The sequence below is a fragment of the Bombus terrestris genome, chromosome 6 (genome assembly GCF_910591885.1).
Source record: "Bombus terrestris chromosome 6, iyBomTerr1.2, whole genome shotgun sequence".
NCBI lineage: Eukaryota > Metazoa > Arthropoda > Insecta > Hymenoptera > Apidae > Bombus > Bombus terrestris.
This window is the reverse complement of record NC_063274.1, coordinates 14,314,586-14,336,502: the sequence shown is the minus strand read 5'-3', so window position 1 is coordinate 14,336,502 and position 21,917 is coordinate 14,314,586. Positions and strand designations below refer to the sequence as shown.

Here is a 21,917-nt window from a genome sequence, read left to right as displayed (position 1 = left end):
GAGAAATTGTTAAAGAAATTTCACTATACTGTTAATGATTCGAAGCTTATACTTTTATTAGATATCAGAAAACAGACGAGGAAAAATAATTATCTAACGTTAGCTTCTTCTCGAAGAATACTATAAACGAAGGAACATGTACTAAATGATTGTACAATTTATAAAAGAACGTTCATTATTATTTTATTAAGTGATAATTTACTTCTGTAAATAAATATGTCGTCTCTTCTGACTTGGAGGAATACGATGATCGTAACAATATGTTGGAATTTAATTGATCGATATTTAAATATTAAGTCATAGGAATGACATATATATATTTTCGTATTTTCTGCATGCTTTAATCAATAGCCCCATTCATTTCCTCTCAAGGATCATCCACCATTTTCTATACCTTTGCAATCCTGCATTCTGTTCCCGAAGACAAATATTTCTCCGTTCTATATGGGAAGCAACGTCAGCTATTCGAAATAGAAACGGTTCGATTCAACAAGTGAATCGAAATTCTTTTGTATCGTCTTTGCGTTGCCTCTGTTATATTATATAGACATCGAAGCTTGTTTGACGGTGATCCTTCGGTCTCCGTGCGCGTTTCTCATTGTACGTCGATTCTGTCGGCTCGTTTCACTTGACAAAACACGCTCGAAGTGTTTCTCGATCACTCGTGGGAATTCCCGATGGGAAAAGATGCTGCGTAAAACATGCACGCTCGTTTTTCCATTTTATGCGACGCGTGAATATGACTTCTTTTTTATTGTGAACAATATCTCGTGTTTAAAGCCAAATACTACCATACGCTAGTTTCACAACGATAATATTACGACATCGTGGAATTTCAGGACGTAGAAAATGTACGTGATATGAAAAAGTATGTAAAATATGAAAAATAAAATAGTCGTCGTAATGTTATGAAAATATGAATTTGCATAAACATCCGCAGTTTATTAATCACGTTCTTGATTGTTCGTAAGGAAAAGATATAATAATGAATTATTATGACGTAAGAAAGACAGAAATTACTTTAACAAAATTGATTCATATAGACAATACGTTGTATAGCTATGTAACTTGATAAACGTGACAATATAACTTTTAAGTCACGTGGGCTTACAAAGTGCTACAAAGGCTTAACATAATGAGAGTTTTAAATTATTAGCTACTTTTATTTATCGTCTATCATTACTTGTTAGCCGAGCAGCAGCAGTAGCAGTAAACTAGGTTTTAAAGTTTAGAGCTACTACTCGAACAAAGTTCCATCTTTCTTTACGATCTGCAATCGAGAAATAGAGGATTGGTATAATATTACGAGAGAAAAAGGAGAACGTAAAAAGACAAACATTCGTAATTGTCAAAACATTGATATTCCAAGTAAATACGTATTGGTTTTGTAGGAGAGTAATATCGATTGTTCGTATTATTTATGCCAAGATAAGTTTCCAACAGTTTATACATCTGCGTTTACGATAAATTTTTTCCATCTTCATAAAATTAATCGTAAGAAGTATATTAAACGTAAGAAGCGTAAACGGGTTTCTCGACTGTCAAAAGCACTTGTAATATTTTTTCTACCAATCCCTTGACGCACACAGGGTTTTTATGATCTGCTATGATTTATTAATGGAAACTCATTTACAATAAAAAGAAGCAATAACGAAAATATATCAAGTATTATCAATTACTTTTACGACGTAGAAAATGATTATTATCGTATTATAATATCAATTAATCATCTAAAATATAATCCTATTTAAGATTAGTAAGTATCGTGGAAAAGGTTTCCTCTGGTAGAAACTTCGTTCCCATCGCGTAACGATAAGAGCGGACGTAAAAGGAAAGGAAAACAAAAATACACACGCATTAACGCAAACAGTCCCATTTCTCAACGCGCAAATCGTGAAATCGTAAAAACGTTATCACCGTCGCTCGATACCCTATGAAGTATTCTTACCCTGGACGATGCCGCGTTTCGCGAGGTGAGCGTTGCAAATAAACGCCATCGTAAAAGCTGACTAAAAGGAATGGCAAAACTGCCGATGGTTGAAAGTACTCCGCTACCTTGGAGTTTCTCTATCGTTCCTGACCGCCGTTTTATTCCCGTTTGCTTCACTGGCCTCGTATACAGTAAAAATCCATCTTTGATCCGCCCACGTTCTCAATCACCTGCATAAGTATCAAAATACTTTTGGTCCTCATGCATTATTCAGCGTTTTGCCGTTTTTCATTCTTCCTCTTTGTTTTCCCCTGCGGACCTCCTTTTTTCCAAAGTTGCCGCCAAGTACCGCAGTCCTTTAAATAATTCATTACGAAAACAAAGTATACGTCATGATGGTACGTGTGGCATCGAAGTCTATTGATCGCACGAACGCAACCACGTTCGCGCTTCCTTCTCTTTTTTTTTTATTTTCTCTCTTCCTCGTTTTTTATCGCGTACCACGAGACCGGCATCGAACGGTTGTTCTTATCGTTTCTCGTTAATTTCCTGTTGCAGCGAAACGATTCTCCTCGATGCTTTTTAATGAGCTTGCGTTCGTATCACTTTCCCTCGTTGTTCCATTCTTTTGTTTCTATCCACCTGCGCTTCCTTTTTCTTTTGATCGATCCTCGCTTCGTTTCCTTTCTCCCTCACTCTCTTTATTTTTCTCGGTTTGCGTGTGCGAAAGATTTGACCGGATCTGTGTTGATTTCGCGATAATACACTGCACTATCGCACTTTTCACGATGCGAAACGGCACGATCGGAAATTATCACGGAAGCGTGTTTCATTTTGCTCTCTACGCATCCACTGTCACTGTTCGAACGCGCCATTCATTTCCGCAAGCGTGAATCCATTTTTCGTTCGGCGCGAACATCGCTCTAACCGCATAATTTATCTGGTTTCCCCGTGTATTCTTGTTTAGATACCCTTTATCATAATTGCAAGCTTCGTGAAACATCAACACCGATTTCGGTTAAAAGATCGCTCGGCGAATGTTCCAAGTGGTTCAATCGAACCGATTTTCTCCTAAGGTTCAACGGAACATCACATACCGAACTCTTGGACGACGCGTTAGAAATTAACAATTGGTAAATTTTTTTCTATTATTTAATTTGTATTTTACAATTTGTCCAGCTGGACATTTGGTAAATTATTCTAACTTAATTGCTAAATAACATGTGGATGACTAGCGGGACCCTAGCGGGATACCATGAGTACCATAATTGGTAAATTTCACGTATTCATGATTTACCTAAGCGAGCGCGTGATTCATTTTATTTTATCATTAGCTCATGTGCATTCGTCTTCTTGGAATTGTGGATGTTTTCAGAAGTCAATAGAAAGATTCGTTTCAAATAGTTTCATTTGGCTACACGTGTAAACTGATTTCACTCGTGAAACTATTCTGTAAAAGTTGGAGATTAGTATTAAGGAAAGGAAGTAACAGAAAGTTGCAGAAACCAAAATTGCAGGTAGAAAAGAAATAAATTCCTAGTTCTTCCATCTTCTGAAATACTACTATTGTACATTACCATTCCAATAATTAAATTGTCATGAAAATTAAGCGCCACGAGAATAAATACTTATTATTTGATTTCGATAATATTTGAAAAAAAAAAAAAACGTGGAAATTTGGGATTTCAGGTCGTACAATACGAAATTTCATGAGACCATAGGCCTAGTCTGTTTCTTATCCGTGATTATGGTCTCCTTGTCCAGAAGAAAAATTATGCTTCAATGATATTAATCGAAGTGCAACTAGCTGTGCGGATATTTATCATTTTGTCGTGAAAAATATCGCAGGACTATTTGTCTTATATCCGTTGAACTGTTTGCGGAACGTTTCAGCACGAGTTATAAATCGTTTCACACTTCGCAATGATCGTCGATCGAGCTCAGGCGGTCCTTCTTTCTGTTCAAGACGTCAATTAATCGAGCTAATGGATGTGATGATCATTTGTCGCAATCGATAAAGAAGATTTAATTTCTATTTGCTTCGTACAATTTTACATAATAGAAATCTGAAGTAACAGCTTAATCATACACTGCTATAGTTAATTGTATCCTGTAGAATATGCAAAATGGAAATAAATATTGTACTCGCGGTGATAGTCATCATGTTGCGTGTTGCCTATAAGAAATTTTCCAGTTCAGAGTATTTAACATTCAAGAGATTTGAATTCCATATAGACCGCTAGCTAAACATGATAGTAGATATAATAGTTGATACAGTGATATTAAAAAATGGCTTATTGCTTTAGATTGAAAATTATTTGCTTTAATTTATTTGATAATAGTCAGTACGAAGAAGAATTAACGGCGTGATTTTAATTATTTTAGCTAAATGGATAGCAAAATTATATCAGTGATAAATTATTTTCTACTGTGCAATATTTCATTGAGTTGAACAATTTGTTGGTCATCAGACGCATAAGTAATACGTTGCATAATTTCTCTACATTTTCAGTATTAAGCATTGAGAGTCCTAGGTTCATAAATTATATAACGAATTTTCAGGATGTTAAGTTATTTGAATTGTTTCATGGTTTCACGTTGAAACAACTAAGAGAGAAATTTATTTTAAGGAGTAAAGAGGCAGTGGAAGTTTAAAAATTAATACGTGAAAATATGTAATAGCATTCGATTAGCACAGGAACTCCTCTTTCCTGATTAACAGAGTAGAGTCAATCTAAGAGAAATCTGTTAAGTTAATACGTTTGAATCATCTAACAATGAAATTAATAATTATTTATAGCTTCCACATGTATTCTATGAATAAATTTTACGATTTATATCTCTTGTTTTAAAATGAATTATCTTTTATTCTTATTATTATGAGTTATTCTATCTCTAGAATTGTCACGACGTTCAACGTGATCATTGTTCCAAGTTTCTTATTTGCGAATTATATAATTCATTCATTTTGAAATAATTAGAACGCTCGTAGTACGACACTTGATGGTACCACTGTCCACGAATCTCAGTAAACATCGTAAATTATATTTTCATAACAATATACTCTAGCTATCATAAATTCCATTACCAGCAGTGCAAATATTTTTAATCATAATCTGTTTTCCAACGTTAACAGAAACTTTATTTGCAATATCTATTTGTCTTATCCGAACGAATACTTGTCACTGGTTGCACCATTGTTACACACGCACGTTTTCCTACAATCGATGCGAAATTGGAGACGAATATTCATCGTTCCTTCGTCGAACAAAGGAAATTGACTCGCATTGTGTGGCTCGCGTATAATCGAGTGTCTTCAGGGGATGGATGAAACGATGGTTTTAATAGTTTCTTAGTAAAACGATTTTAATTCTGCCGTAGACATCGCGTCGTTTTCCTTAACAAATTTTTTGATATTAAAAGAAAAGAAATTTCCAACGTAATTACAAGAAATGTACATTAACAGTATATTATAGTTCTTTATATTTTTATCAAAATTCGGATTGCAGCAGCAAAAGAAAATTATAATTCTAGTCTCTGTTTGGTACATTTGCTGCATATTTTTATACATTTACTTCTGCAATATTTCAAGGCAGCAAACTTTTTTGTCCGTTTCATGAAACTGGCTCGTTGCAGTAGCGAAATTTTTAAAAAGGCCGATGTAACATGAATAATATTCGTAATACTCGTAAAGTTGTACCTTAAATTTCAGCATCATACGCGTATGTTGTAAGCTTTACTGTGTCTCCGACAAGTTTTCGAATTTCAAATTGAATATGAGTTGAATTCGAGTTGAAACGAATTCTTAATATTCCAAGACTTTCGAAAAGTGTAAGAATAAAATTGATATGTGTGAAATTATCGGATATGTATCTATTTAAACAAATCAGATAATACAGTGTGTGTAGGTTATTTCCTACGAAGATATGCAAAAGAATTAAGAATCGATAGATTTCTATTCAAACAATTTTACAGCATTAATATTTGCATTAATATTTTCGCTATGAATTGTTAATAATTCGATATTCAGAAAACATAAAGCCAACATTTCTGACCTGTTTGGACCTATGAGATCCAACTATGGGGAATTGCGAGTAATTCCAACATAGAGATTCTCCAACGATTCCAATCAAAATCTCTAAGATCCTTAATAGATGCACCTTGGTATGTTACCAATGAAACAATACATCGCGACCTTAAGATACTCACAGTTAAAGAAGAAATATCTAAATTCACTAACAGATATAATATAAGAGTTAACAATCACCAAAACCCATTAGTTACCCAATTACTTGACACGACGGATCAGATCCGCAGACTAAAAAGACATTACCCTTTAAATTTAAGCATTAGATTCAACTAGAATCAAACATACTATAAACTTTTATAATCCAAGTTACACTACCACGCCAAAATAATTTACTTATAATTCTCAATGAGAATTGACTGTAAAAAGTCTACCAAATAAAAAAAAAAAAAACATTTTTGAAATCTCATATTACGATAAAAGGTGTAATCAAATTATTTATCTATGCGGTATACGCAGTATCTTTTTACGAGATGCCAACAATTCATTGTATGATCACTTTTAAAAAAATTACTCGCGTTTCTTCATTAAGTTCAAAGATACGGAATAAAAAATTCATTCGAACGTTTATAAAGTTTCAAAACTTCAGCAAGATCACGCATATACTTCGCGTATATTAGCATTTTTCAAGGTACAAAATATCAAGAAATTTTCTGTTTGACCAATTTTAAGAAGATACTTAATATATTCATTAGACCAAAAATCGTGATTTCTTGCGACCTTTTTCGTTACAGTACCACTAACGATAATCTCTCATGGTCGGAGAAGAAACATCACCGTTTAATAGGAATGACCCTAACGTTTCGGCCTACTTTGTCGCCGCATAAATAGCAGCATTACTTATTAGGTGCAATGCATAGGCTAGCTATTTGCGTGCCGCTTGTTATTTTTAGCCCGGAAATCATGCTTGACGATACATGCGCGCGATCTTTCTGTGTTGAGCGTGGCACGAATTTTCTCGTATTTCAATCTTTTGCACGAGCATCGTTAAATTTTTTAACGGTCGGTCGCCTGCGCTCGTAAAATAGAAAAATATATTCGCTCGGCAAACGAATCGATCCGCGTCCAAGATCTCGAGTTCCGCTCGAAAATTTTTCGGGAAGTCGAAACAAATTAAGTGTCATATTCGCCTAAACTTTGATCTTGTCAGAGACTTACGATTGCAATGGAAAGAATAGACGAAGAAGATAATTTGGTAGGTGATATGCGAAAGAAAGGTAGTGTGATATTGTTAATTAGTATTTTTTTTTTTTTAATATAATACATGCGTGGAATACACAGAATAGTTATGGAATCGAGAAAATGTTTCTTCGAACGTTGAGAATTATTAGCTCGAAGAAATGACGTGACAAATCTTTTAGATTTTAATTTAGAACAAATAAACGATGTACTGTGTATATCGAGAAGATTATAATTTTTTCGATTAATCGCGATTGTGATTGGTATTGGAAGCTTTTCGAGAGTTTTCGTATATTTCTGTTTAAGAGAATGTAATATGTTTATGATCCACCAAGGAGATTATCATCGATATCGAAATACGGAGATAATATGATTGAAATTACAATTTGATACATGTATTTATAAATTTCATGGATATATTCTGTTTGCGTGCGGATATACAATTCAGATGTTGGTCGCTCGTATTTATTGTACTTGATATGAATTCAATGATTGTTTGATATCGTACATTGTTGATGTTTGTTTGAAGTCTTCTACGCGCCGTTCGTTTACAGTATAATATTTTTACACTTCTTGTTATTAATTGTATTAAATTGTATTGGGAGCATGTTAAGCGTATAATTACTTTTTATTTGTACGAATAAATTTTAAATCTCTATTTATAATTCTGTTATAAATGTTTGTCGAAATATAAATTTCTTTTTATTTAATTAGGAAGATTAGGAAGTGTACCATATGAAACATTTTCTTATAAAACGCTTGATTTACTGGAAAATTGACTCGTAACCTATGCGAAATAAGTATGCATTTGTGTCAACTTCTAGCATAATAAATCTTGTACGTCTGGATAGGTATTATTATTGATCTTTCTACACCACTCTGTCGCATTCATGAGCAAACTATACTTTACGATGTACTGCATTAATGAAATCGAGGACTTGAATATTAATAACTAACCAGAAGTCTTTCCACGAAATAGATTCAAATTATGTTAAGAACAACAATTATTTAAATATCAACATCATACGTCGATGTATGTAGAAATATTTGAATAGAGTCAATGTCTATTTTACTTGCTATATTATTTTACACTTGTCTTTTTACCTAATTTCTAATACTTAAACTATGGTTGTTTTTGTTTTGCGAAGTTAATCATGACGATACCCAGCTAAGTGATAATAGCGGTTATACAAGTGATTTTAATCGCAAAATTTCGTCCTACCAGTCAATCCCCAGGATAAACGTCGATAACACTAGAATACCATTGTGATTCGGATTGCGGTTAACTACGAGAGAAACAATCAATGAATGGATCGCGCTTGTATATGAGTAACACTCGAACGCAGTTTAACCGATATTCCGAAATTAATTCGACGAATATGATTCGACCAGTCCGTTGTAACTGGTTACGATTTACACGATGCTTTCTCACTATGCTTAACCACGCGTCCAATTTTTCCCATTGATTCTTCTAACTATACACGGAATGTTGCAATTAGTAGGAAATATTGATTCGTCTAGAATCAATAATTCAGTTTACAAAGGGAAATTACAGATTTTAATCAAATCCTTTTAGAGGGATTGCTTTGCAACGACAATTTCTATAAAAAGTTACGTCTATTCAAACGAATTATAACATTTGTAAAAAGATATTGTTTGAAAGGATGGTGTTAAATATTATACCTTTTGGATTATTTTTGTTACAATTGAAAAAAAAAACGATCGTAAATACCAATGGTAGCCCATAATATTTGCCACTGTATTCTATTTACAGCCAATCTCGGTACGAATGTCGTTAAAGTTGCTGAGATTCGTTTATGTTCTTAGCGTGACACGTGCATAGTTCCGAATTTTCGAAACTTGAGATAAAAACTGGAGAAGTGAACGTCAAAAGAGGGTAAACAATCGTAAATCCTCTTTGGTGATACAGAAACAAGAGGAACGTCGTTCGTGACACGTTGCTCGCAGACCACTTGATAGAGCTGGTCGACCAACAAGGGATAAATTCTCGAGCACTCCTCGACTATCCTCCACGATGAAGAGCCTATCGACGTCGACCACGTCGTGAACACACTAACTGTATGGGCTGTTCCGCGATATACGATGAAAGAAAACATTTCAACCATGTAAAATAAAATATTATTTTACCGATTTTTACATTTTAAAGCTAAAACTCGACTTTATGATAATTAAATGTAAAGAAACGAAATAGAGCATAAAACTAAAAGTACACAGACCCTTTATACCTTCCTTATACTTTATATACATTACAACGATACTTAATATTTTGAATATATTTTATATTTTCAAACGTATATTTTAACATATCTATTTTTATCGAGCTGGTCGCTCGACCGGTTTTTGAATAAAAGTTATCTTTTTCCCGATTGAATGCAAACAATAGTGAATTTACCACGGACAATAATAAACAGAATAACTTTTGGATATCAATTTAGAAAAGATTTATATATTTTTTTTATTTTAAATATAAACAAGAACACGAACTTAATTAAAGCTTCATCATCAAAGACCGTGAGAGATTAGAAGTTTCACTTCGTTCGTAATACAAAATCAATTTTCACGTTATTATCCGAAAGCACGAAATTCTTTATTTCCAACTACCACTTCCTGAGATTCAAACTAGCGAGATCTGTTTCATTTAAACGTTGTTATTAATTCATCGTGCGTACAAGCGAAACGAGAAAACAGTGACGATAATCAACGGCTGGGGATACATACGGCCAGAGATGCGAATTGAAATGCGGCCGACATCTCCACGGCCAGATAGCGTTTTCCATTCGACGTTCGCGATGGAATGAACGCCGAGATGATTTCGCGAGTATTACAGTAGGAAATCCGAAGGCTTTGGTAAACGTTGCGGTGGATTCATCCGCTTGTGCAAGTAATTTATTAGCAAGCGATAGCTCGTTAAGTAACGGCGAACGGCGCGTTAACGAAGTCGGCTCGCTTTGGAACACGCTTTAAGATGGCGTGTCGGCCGACTATAATTTCGATCTTACACACCCCTTAGGCTACCTTCGCTTTGCGGGTCACCTTCATCGACCTACTATGATAATTGTCCACGTTCGGCTCCCTTTTTTTTCATTTCTACGGTGTTGTACGGCGCCGTGTTCTTTTTTTTTCTATTGTATCTCAATAGCGTATCGTTGAAAGTTGCAGGGTTTATTATTTGGTAGAAAATTGTGGAGAATTTAGAGGATTTTTTACGAAGTTGTTGCACTGAAATAGTAGACTACGTTACTTTTTCGTGAATTAATAATTTACAATTTCTCATTGTACATTCATCACTTTTATTAATCCTTTCAATACTTTTTACATCGATCAAAACAAACCGGCTTTAACGAGTTTTTCTGTAGTTGGCATACCTTGTGTGTATGGCATAGAAACTATTCGTTAATAGAACATAACAAAAACTTTGTAAGAATACGTTGATGACTGAACTGACAAAGTAGCAATGTTCTTCTGTAATTTCACATTAAACTTTAGATAAAAAAGAGACAAAATTTATGGAGTAACTGAATAAGACGTTGTTGCGTAGAATCGACGGTTAAACTTATTATGTTGTTCTGAAATATCAAATTTTCGTAAAAAAGAAAGATGTATTACGAACAGTTTGATAGAACGTTGTCGCATAGGGTTGTTATGGAAAATTCTTCCAAATTCCATAAGCTTGGAAAATTTATCAACGTCGTAAAGTTTGCAAACTTCGAATTCGTTCTCCGCTCACGACATTCCCATCTAACCGTCGTCGCATTCTCCTCACCGGAGAATCTTAAACCAACGTCGACAGTAAGTCGCTACGATAAGGTCGACGGTGATACGCGAGATTAGCCTTAAATCGAATCAAAGTAGTCCAGCCAAGTTGTGAAATTTCGAGGTATCTGCATTTCCAACTGTTAAATATCGTCCTACATATCGTGCTCGTGCATATTCTATCGCGTTTGCTTCGTTTGTTATTCCGCATCGTTTCGTAGATTGTCTTCGCGTGCTGATACGAACCACCGACATAAATTAAATTGCTTTGGAGTTCACTCGAGCCTGTGTATAATCACGGAAAAATTCGTTGAGTCGCTTTGGAAATTTTCATCGTTTGCGTGACACAGCGAATACAAAGTGAATTTCTTGGAAATATCGCGAGATCGATCTGCTACCTGTGTTACATCAAATGCTTACTTGTACATAGAAGTTCAATTTTAAGAAACTTCTGTAACTGACTTTTGTAACCAACTGAAATTCGATGAAATCTGAGAAATCTGAGAAAAGAAAATCACGATGAATGATAGGTCGTCGTGTAACTGATAACGCGTGAGCAAGTTTGTAAATGTTTAGCGCTGGTTCCAGTTAAATGGGAAGCTGTTTAGTGATTTAATTAACAACGGTACAAGATTTTAGTAAGTCAAGTAAATTTGCTTCAGAGATAGAGAGATATAATGGAACATCTAATCGAATTGCGAAGCTGCAACTTAGCGTGATCTGTCCGTGAACTTCTAAAAAAAAGATTGTTTTCTATAATAAGTTCGTGAGAAGATGAAGATGGAATTCACGAAAAAGGAATTGCGCGCAATCCAATCCAAAAAAGACGATAGATTTTGAGGTCTCGAAATCGCGAAATCTATGTATGTATCAATGTGTAGAAAAGCGATTTGTGCAACCTAAAAATTGTATTCTCATCGACACGTTTAATAAATATTTTTCTGGCCATCTGAAAATGCCCGAACACGCGAAACGACGATTCTGGTTGCGCGAATCGATTTAATAATGTGTGCATTCGTGACCTAAACGAGTATAATTCAGCCAGTAATTTATCACTGCATTGTAATTACGGTCCTCATTGTTCCTTTCAAATCTCTACGGATTCAATTATTCGTACGGAGCGTGTATTTCAACCGTAAGTATACTGTGTCTCGTTTCAATTTGACCACCTTAACTATCTCACTCATCTTCGATGATGGGAAAAAACGCGAAGGAAAAACATTATACTAGATTTTTCTGTATATTTTTCTAAGAGAAACAAAGGAAAAGAAGATTTTCTTTTTATTTGCTAGACTTTTTACAATCAATTCTCATTGAGAATTATAAGTAAATTATTTTGGCGTGGTACTGTAACTTGGATTATAAGAGTTTATAGTATGTTTGATTCTAGTTGAATCTAATGCTAAATCTAAAGGGTAATATCTTTTTAGTCTGCGGATCTGATCCGTCGTGGCAAGTAATTGGGTAACTAATGGGTTTTAGTGGTTGTTAACTCTTATATTATATCTATTACTGAATTTGGATATTTCTTCTTTAACTGTGGGTACTTTAAGATCGCGATGTATTGTTTCGTTAGTAACATACCAAAGTGCATCTATTAAGGATCTTAGAGTCTTTGATTGGAATCGTTGGAGAATTACTCGCTGTTCCCCATAGTTGGATCCCATAGGTCCAAACAGGTTTTAATATGGCTTTATATAGCATTATTTTACTCTGCATGTTTAAGTTGGAGCGCCTGCCAATGAGCCAGTAGAATTTTTTAGTTTTGATTTCAGTTGTTAGGAAAAGAAGATGATAAAAGAATCGTCTGAAAGTTTCAAATAAATTTTTCGAAGGTATTGCGGTATAAAGTAATCGTATGCACACGAGACGGGCATATCGTGAGTCGAAAGGATCATGTGTCGTCGAGTTAATTACTATAATTTAGAGAAGAGAAGCTAGTTCGGATAGTGCGGCGATCTTGAGGTCGTATAACCTATACTACAAGCCTTATACATATATTTAACTAACTTTGGGAGTCGATTAATTACGCGATTACTAAGTTGAGTATTTTGCTGCAAATGACTATTCTACAGATTGGATTACTACAAGATACGAAAAGATTGTCAATTTTTGAAAGAGCAGGGTTAGGAAATCTTAGTGATAGTTTTATATAGATACTATATCGTTAATTAATTTTTAACGACGTGCAATTTTTTCTTTAATCTCATAATAGCGTAGCGGCACATGAGTCAACGGAACATTTGAATCAGGAGAGACTCATAATTTTGTGCCTTGGAATAGAAACGTAATTTTGGTTTGCTAGGTCTTAAAGTAAACGAACTCCGGACAAAATATTATTGCGTTATTTGTAATCGTCAACTGGAGTTACAATTAAATTTTTTATAATAACATCTGTCGATAAAAATAAACGAACGTGCTCTCTAGGATAGTCTTATAGTCGAATAGTTAGTCGAATAGCAAATAGAGAGTTGAATAATAGTATAGAGCGAGCGACGATTACGATCAGCAAACACTAATAAAGTCATATTAAAACCTGTTTGGACCTATGGGATCCAATTATGGGGAACAGCGAGTAATTCGAACATAGAGATTTTCTAACGATTCCAATCAAAATCTCTAAGATCCTTAATGGATGCACCTTGGTATGTTACCGATGAAACAATACATCGCGACCTTAAGATACTCACAGTTAAAGAAGAAATATCCAAATTCAATAACAGATATAATATAAGAGTTAACAATCACCAAAACCCATTAGTTACCCAATTATTTGACACGACGGATCAGATCCGCAGACTAAAAAGACATTACCCTTTAGATTTAAGCATTAGAGACAACCAGAATCAAACATACTGATACATAAACTCTTATTATCCAAGTTACAGTACCATGGTAAAATAATTTATAATTCTCAATGGGAATTGATTGCAAAAAGTCTACCAGATAAAAAGAAAATACACTAATTCTGTACTCGTACCTGCAGTGATTTTAATATAATTGACTATTACAATTTTATCACTCGTCTCTTTATTAAACAAACCAACAAGTTTAATATTCATCTCAATAGTACCTCCTATTATTTTTCCATTTATTTAATAACGTTAGATCCATAGATTGGATATCGCTCTGTGAATATGTTTCATTTATTAGAAATAAATTTATGTTTCGAATTTATGTTTCATTTATTGAATAATTGCCACTATAGGTTTAATAAGTTAAGCGATCTTAGTTTATTGCACCCACTTGACCTATTAGACTAACAAATTTCGAATTTATCGAACTTATTTAATATATGTAGCAAGTTTGAGAAGTTCTGCTTACTTAATCCCAACTTAATCCCGACTGCCTTATTATTTGAAATTCTTAACGAACAAAGATTATTTATTTCATTGTAATTGCCTGATAATCGGCTTAAATAAATATGTTTATTCCAAGAAATATTTATTCACCACATGTTAAGAAATAAATATGATATTGTATAAAGTGTGGTTTATTCTAATCAAACGAACCTTTTAAGAATGTGCAGAGACTCTCGTGACTGATTGGTACGCGCAGCTTGCTACTTTAGAGAACTGTTTTCAACGATGGATTATAATATAATAGTAACTAGGTTTTTGCTAAAAATAGCATATCGTTATAAGTGTCTTTTCGCCGGAAGACCGTATGAATTGCAAAACTTGGATAAAGGTATAGCGGACGTCCCAGTTCGGCGGCTGTCTAAATGTCTCGATGATAAAACGGTTAGAATCGATACGTAATGCATGCATATGAATTGGTTCGCTTATAAATAAGTCCTTTCTTCCATGACCCGGCTGTTATTGACTGATAATGTATGCGGCGACGTAAGTAACGCGTTTGGCGTCTCATGAATTTTCAATGACAATGATTCGTGATAAAATGCAGGACGCAATTATAAATCGGGCGTATCATCTACTGTTTCATCTTCCCCAATATATCCATGTAATAAGATGGATCGACTTTTTCCGATGCAGAAAATGAGCCGTTATAAACCATGAGGACCTTTATACAAAATTCTAAACTAACAGTGCTTAAGTAACTTAAACTTTAAATGCTTTCGTAGTATGTGACGCCGAAGTAAAAATTTCATTCTTTGCTTTCCTGCCACAATGTTATATAATATAATAATATATTTTTATTATAATGTAGTAATGTTATATACGTATAACAGGAAATAAATTAAAATTTTTAAGTAAGAGCTCTAGAACGAAATGTATCTGAAAGTGATAAGTATAGCAAAGTTTTTTTTTATTATTTAATTTATATTTTACAATTTGTCCAGCTGGACATTCGGTCAATTTTTCTAGCTTAATTGCTAAATAACATGTGGATGGCTACCCCCAAGGGGATACCATCTTCGAGTCTGTATAGCAAAGTGAAAGCCAACGATGAACGGTTTTGTTTCAATCGTTTAATTGTACAAGATAAACCCATTTAACCCTTTCGAGATTAACAAGATATTTGCGTACAAAGCTAACCGTTAGAAAAATCATTGGAGTTTTATTATATAATTTCACTGAGATTAAAAGCGTATAAATATCTGGAACGTAGAATTCTATTCAAAATAGGACTACATATTTCATCTAAAAACTTTTGTAAATTTGTGCAAATTGTAGCTGGTACTATTACACTGTTACGTTCATCGTTGAACGAAAAATCTGTTTCGACAATGCTAAATTCGCGAATACACGAAGTCTGAAAATATCGTATAGTTTGTATCTTGCTCTTGCGATTGTAGTTGTAAAGTTAGCAGCGTAGCTCTGTTAGTTTCCGTTTAAAGTTGAAATTAGCAGTAGAAATCAGATGGTCGTAATAAGTCAAACAGTAACCAGAATGTCAGAGGACGTCGAATAGCAAGTAGAACATCTCTCGGAAATTTCAACAGGAACCGTATCTCTCTAACTACTAGACTTCACTCCGCCAAACCTCATGACTTGTTAGACCTTATAAACTTTGCGTATAAACCTTGTACCGAGCAATTCTTTCAAACAAACTAAAGGATATTCGTAAAGATACTTCAATAATATTATCGCAGTCCTCAACGTACAAATTTTATTACATTTATTATTGGAATGGTAATCTAAGAGAGTTACCGCGTTACATCAATAAATAATTTTAAAATTCATAGCATTAAACGGTTCGACAACTCGGAAGGAATCCTTTAATCAATTCATTGGTAAATAACGAGCGCAAAATAATGAAATTGTTAATCGAAATTACTTTTTTCCAGGTTCATGGTGGTATTGGTGTGCCTCATATTTAGCGTTTTGTCGACGATAGACCAGTACAGTAATTTCGCGAACGAAACCCTCTTTTGGATGGTAAGTAGCTTTCTTCTATATTCATCGTCAATTTTTTACTCCCATTACATAAAAATTTCTTCATAGTGCACTTGAATAGATGTTTCGAGAATTTTTACATCTGTCGCTCGTAATCATGACTATAAGTTTTAAATTAAGTCAAATTAGGTTTAAGGTCAAGTTATGTCTACTCTTTCGTTTAATATAATGGCTAACTAGAAGTCTTCCAAAGCCGGAAGACATGGATAATAATAAATAAATAAAAAAAAAGCTATACAATCGTGATTATCATTTGATAATTATCTTAAATTGATAATGGTAGTGTTTAAGAAGTAAAAGTAATCTCCTAAGATTGAAACTACAAAATTAATATATTTATTATATTAATATAAAAATAACACTACCTACGTAACATAAAGATCGGTAAGTAAATTTCTATTAGAAAATAGACTTGTAAGTTGAGAAATAATCAAAAGTTGAAATTGTTCATCCTGGAGAATTAAAACGCTATTACTAAATGACGTTTATGTTATAAATATATTAAGTAAAATATAAAAAAATAAAAGAAGAAATTACCGGGAATTCGTGGGAACAAAAATTGACTTATTCTCGGTGTTACTTGCACATTAAAATTCTTCGAATGCTACGCAAAATCGTAGAAGCTTAAGCTCAATACGAGTTTCGTCTCAAACAAAGCAGTAATTCGTTTGGAAAGTAATTCGAGCGTAGCTTGATTAAGATAAATTGGCCTAATTAATTATACCGGGTCTGAAAGCAGAAAGTCAGCTAGAAGTTCGTCAACATTCGAAATTTTCAATGCCAAAGGGCTGAGCTGTTTCTCGTAAACAAACACTTCTGAAATCACAGAGAACGATCTCTTTATTCCATATATCTTTCAGGGAAGCGTTTAACGTTCCATCGGTCTTTTAGTGCTTTTACACTGTTCTCGAGGAAACAACGTACTTTTCTTTTCCTTGAAAGCGCTTGTTGTCTACGATCCTGGTGGAAGATAGTGGCAGCTCAAAGCCATCGAGCTGCTTCTCCCTCATGTCTTGTTTATTTTCTGTTCACTGCTGAATCGACTACCCGAAACTACATATTGAAAGGTGAATTCTAACGTAGTTATCGTGTACTGTCGTATTCACATTGCGAATATTTTTGCAAATTTATACTTTTACGAATATGATAATTAAAGAGCATATTCGCGACTCTTCGGGTTTCAATCGTGGCTTTATTAGTACTTTGCGCTTCATTTTCAGGTCTGTCCTGAAGAAGTGAATTTAGAATATTCGCAAAATGTCGGAACAAAGCGTAATATACTGATAAAAACGCGATGAGAACCCGAAGTACCATAACTATATTATCTAATCACCATAAAAACTTAAAATCTAAAATAATCAAAAAAATTTAATATAGATAAAAATTTATATTGCGATTGCAATGTCTTTCTAATTGCAGGTTTCAAGGTTACGCGGTACTAAAATAAAACTACCCGTTCTAATGTGTATGCTTTAATATTAAATTTCCGTAAATCGATGTTTCGTTATAGAAGTCTGTATAGTTTGGCATGTGTTTCACGGTTAATCGTGCTCAATGTGGATTTCAACCATTAATGGTCTTCAAACTGTTTGATAAATATCGGAATGTCGCGATAATGAAGATCGAAGTTCTAGACCTTCGAATTGTTCTCATTAGTAGATTCGAACTATCAGAATACCGAAGTTAATGAATCAATGGTTCAAAGATGTCGAGTAACATGAATTTTTAAGCCAAAGTTCGATAGTAATCGCCATTTGTTATGTGCTCCAATTATCAGTTAAAATAATTACAATTTGGTATTATATTTAAAAAAAAATTATTTCTTCACAAATTCGTTTTCTTAGAAATTTATATTGCAATATGTGTAATGAATTTGTATTGACATGTATCTATTTTCTATTAAACTTCTCGCATCTTCTTTCCATTTCTTATCGCACTAAAGGACGTGGATAATTGGATCAACAGAAGTGGACGTTTAAAAAAATATTCCTCTATCTTACGTGTTTATTTGAAACGATTTGTGGAACGAGCGTAAATATCATTCAAGCTAAAAGGGTTTCTTCGTTCAGTTGAGAATAAACACAGCCAAATTGACAGAAACTTGAAAATGTTCAGATAGAAGTGCAGTGAGAACGGTATTTAACGGAATTGAGGTCGGAGGCGGAAAGGTCGATGGTGCGTTCAAATGTTAGATTAAAGAATAACGTTGACGGAATATGACTGGTGTACAATCAGAGAAAATAATAAGTAAATAATGCCGTAAATTTTTCAAAATTAACTCTGTAAAAAATACATGTCGGTTTTGCTTGTAAATATTTAATTTAATTTGGATTCTCGCATCGAACAACGCTGGAGAACGCACGTTACGCTTTCGAACGATTCACTACGAGCTATAATATTTTTTCTGGATTTGAAATCTAATGTTTCACTATTTTATTCTTGTTTTGATAACCCTTTAATTATAACGCGATGCGCTACCGTGGCAATATTATCGGTAAGTATTTAGTAGCACCGACGCATTAAATATAAATTGATTTTCGCATTTCCTACTACTGAAATACCTTTCATTCCATTTATTCGCCCTAAATTAAACACGATCGAATTATGCGAATACTATTTCGACACAAAGCCTTCTACTGTAATTGAAATTCCAGCAAGTTTTCGAAATGCACCCACTCTCTTCCGATACTAATGCGTCATGCTGTCTCAAAAGGCATCAAAAAGTAAAGACAATGATAGATTTTGAGGCATTCGGGGGGTATCGTAATTGCTTTTTCGAAAAGGAATTTTCCGTGTCCGTCTGTCCATGACCATTGTCAGACGAGCCATAAATCTTACTTATGTACCATGAGTATACACCATAAAAAGCTTTTTACGTGCGTATTACGAGCCTTGACACGTTACCATTTTCACCTTAATGATACATCCTGACTTCCGGTTTTCTTAGACAGATCTTGGTCTAAAAGTAAAGGCAGGTGGACAGTTCGGGCTCGTACATTTCTCAATAACCAGTTCCTTTTTATAACTAACATAGGTAATTAATCAAAGTATAGTATCTTCTGTTCCTTTTGTCAAGAAGTATCAATGACAATTTTATTTTATATGTATCCGAAAATATTATATACGCTCGGCTACTTATTTCTCCATATTAGGTATATATAAATTACTATATAGGTATAATTAAATTATATATAGATATACATAATTACAATAATAATATAATTATGATAATAAATATGTAACGATACAAGAATAATATTTAATTATATATATACCAATCGACAAAAAGTTCATTCACCCTTTTAATTACCTTCTGTCATTCAACGCTAATTCTATCTGTGAAATATTAACACTATGAATCATCCAAATTCAAACCAATCCAAATTTAATCCAAATCTCGAATCTAATTTTTAATATGTAGGTAAGTTAAATATTCTTACCATTATTATCTGTTATTGAATTTTAACACCATCCAGAATATCAACGAAGTATTCGTGCGAAATAGGGCTTAAAAAAAAAAAAGAAAAATGTGAAAGTTTCACGGGACAGCAGACCATCGCGATTCTGTCATCGATGTCCCCATTTTTACAGGGCGACGTGTCATTGCAATAAAGGTCGTACAATCGATACAGCATCTCTATATGTATAGCATCGCGCTCGTTGTACATTTATTTTAAGAACAGGAGACTAATGATTCCGCTGCCTAGAAAGTCATCAAGGAAATGCCTTGCTCCCTGTTATTACAATTATCGATTATTCAAGGCAATTTACATCGCATTTTTCTCGCTCATTTAACCTATTGACTTGTTTATTCGCATTTCCAATGCGTTTGTCATTGATCGTTTAATGAAATTTGTTCGATGTTTGTGTTTATTCAAATATTTGTGTAGTATTATTCTGTAAATTTTTCTTCTTAATTCAAAGATGCTTTTTTTGTTCCCTTTCCTCCTTGTTTTTCTAATAATAATAATTCTTCTAATTTTATTTCTTCCGCGATGAAGAAACTAATTAAATTAAATTAAGTTCCTCGACGAGCTTTATCCAAACACTGTTTCAACGGAAACGCGAATGTTGCACTGCCAATATTTGTTGTAATACGAGTAAATGTAGCATGTTCTGTTGTAGAATACAAGAGAGATTTTAATTTCATTTTTTTTAATTGATCCTCTTGATATGCAATTTCAATTTTGGAAGCTGCATGCAATATACGAACGATAAAATAAATATGAAACTTGCTAAACTGAAATTTATGATAAATAAAATTTATCATTAATAGATCATTATGTGTGTGGAATTTACTTATCTCTTTCATGAAACGTCCCCTTGAAACTTTTAAACGTTATTATTGAAGGAACGCGTAAATCAGTAAATTTTGCAACACTTGTACTCTCATATTACAAAGCATGTTTTATTATACGTGACATATTTCATCACACAGAATGCAATACAAAGTGTTTGAAATGTCAGAAATAGAACGTGTGTGATGAAACGTGTTCGTGTGTATGTAAATCAGATACAAGATAAAATTGTTAAATAAAGATACAATTTCAGTTAAGTTTCAAAAATTAAAATCGTATAACGATTGAGTTTCATCATTTTAAAGATTCTGTACTAAAAATTCCTATAAAAAATTGTATATAATAATACAGTTAGACATGGTGTTAAAATGAACTATTATATGCGATATAACGAAGAAGAACATCGAACCGAAAAACACGCGGCAACAACAAGTAAACAATTCCAATCAATCTGATTGAAACATATGGAATGTACAGTTAGAATATTCTTTGACAAAGTTATACATTCGAATCTAGTGGGCTATTCAAATCTCTGTTAAAAAAGAAGTTTTCATGGTAACGTAGAGAATAAAGCGGTGTTTGAATTGCGTGGAATGGAAAAAATGGTGAATGGAGGTTGAACGGTCAGAATGTACGGCATGTGGATATAAGCTGAACATGTGATTATCTAATATTTTTCATGCTCTACTGTTCGAGAAAACTATTTGAACGATGTTTAAATTGTTTCTTCTTTTTTTTTAGTTTTAATTGCATTTAACCACATTTACATTACTACATTTTATATGTAATATCCAGAAACTGACATGCCTTATACGTCCTATATTTTAACATTAAAAGCTCATACTTCCTTTTCGATATTCATCGATTTATTTCATTTTAAAACTTGCATATCCAATCTCAAACATTTTCTATTAGATGCACATGGTTATATAAAAGCAAACATCAACTTTAACCTTAAGCATCGTACGTAAACCAGAATTAAATACTTGTTGTTGTATTATACAAAAATTTTTGTATCCGAGCTATTTTCCCTAACTTTCGTCTTCCTATTAATTCGGATACGAAATATCCTAGTGCTTGCGATAAGATCCAAAAGCATTTAATTTTTTAAATCTTCCACATGCGTCTGGTACGTTTTATATTTCAACATTAAAAACATCGTATTTTTTCTCGGTATCCATCGATCTATTTTATTCTAAAACTTGCACATTCGATCTCAAACATTTTCTGCCATTTTCGATTGAGAAGTTTGGCAAGTTAATTAAAAGCCTTGCATTATGCACTCTCTT

General features: G+C 33.4%; 1 protein-coding gene across 9 annotated transcripts in view; it reads left to right on the top strand.

The window, feature by feature from the left end:
• Positions 1-21,917, top strand: part of LOC100646827 (potassium voltage-gated channel subfamily KQT member 1) — a 164,070-nt gene that overhangs the window by 90,265 nt on the left and 51,888 nt on the right. For all 9 annotated transcript variants that reach the window (XM_048406929.1, XM_048406930.1, XM_048406927.1 and 6 more), the window contains one exon: positions 16,222-16,312. In XM_048406929.1, the coding sequence (XP_048262886.1) occupies positions 16,222-16,312 (91 nt within the window). The remainder of the gene's footprint in view (positions 1-16,221; positions 16,313-21,917) is intronic.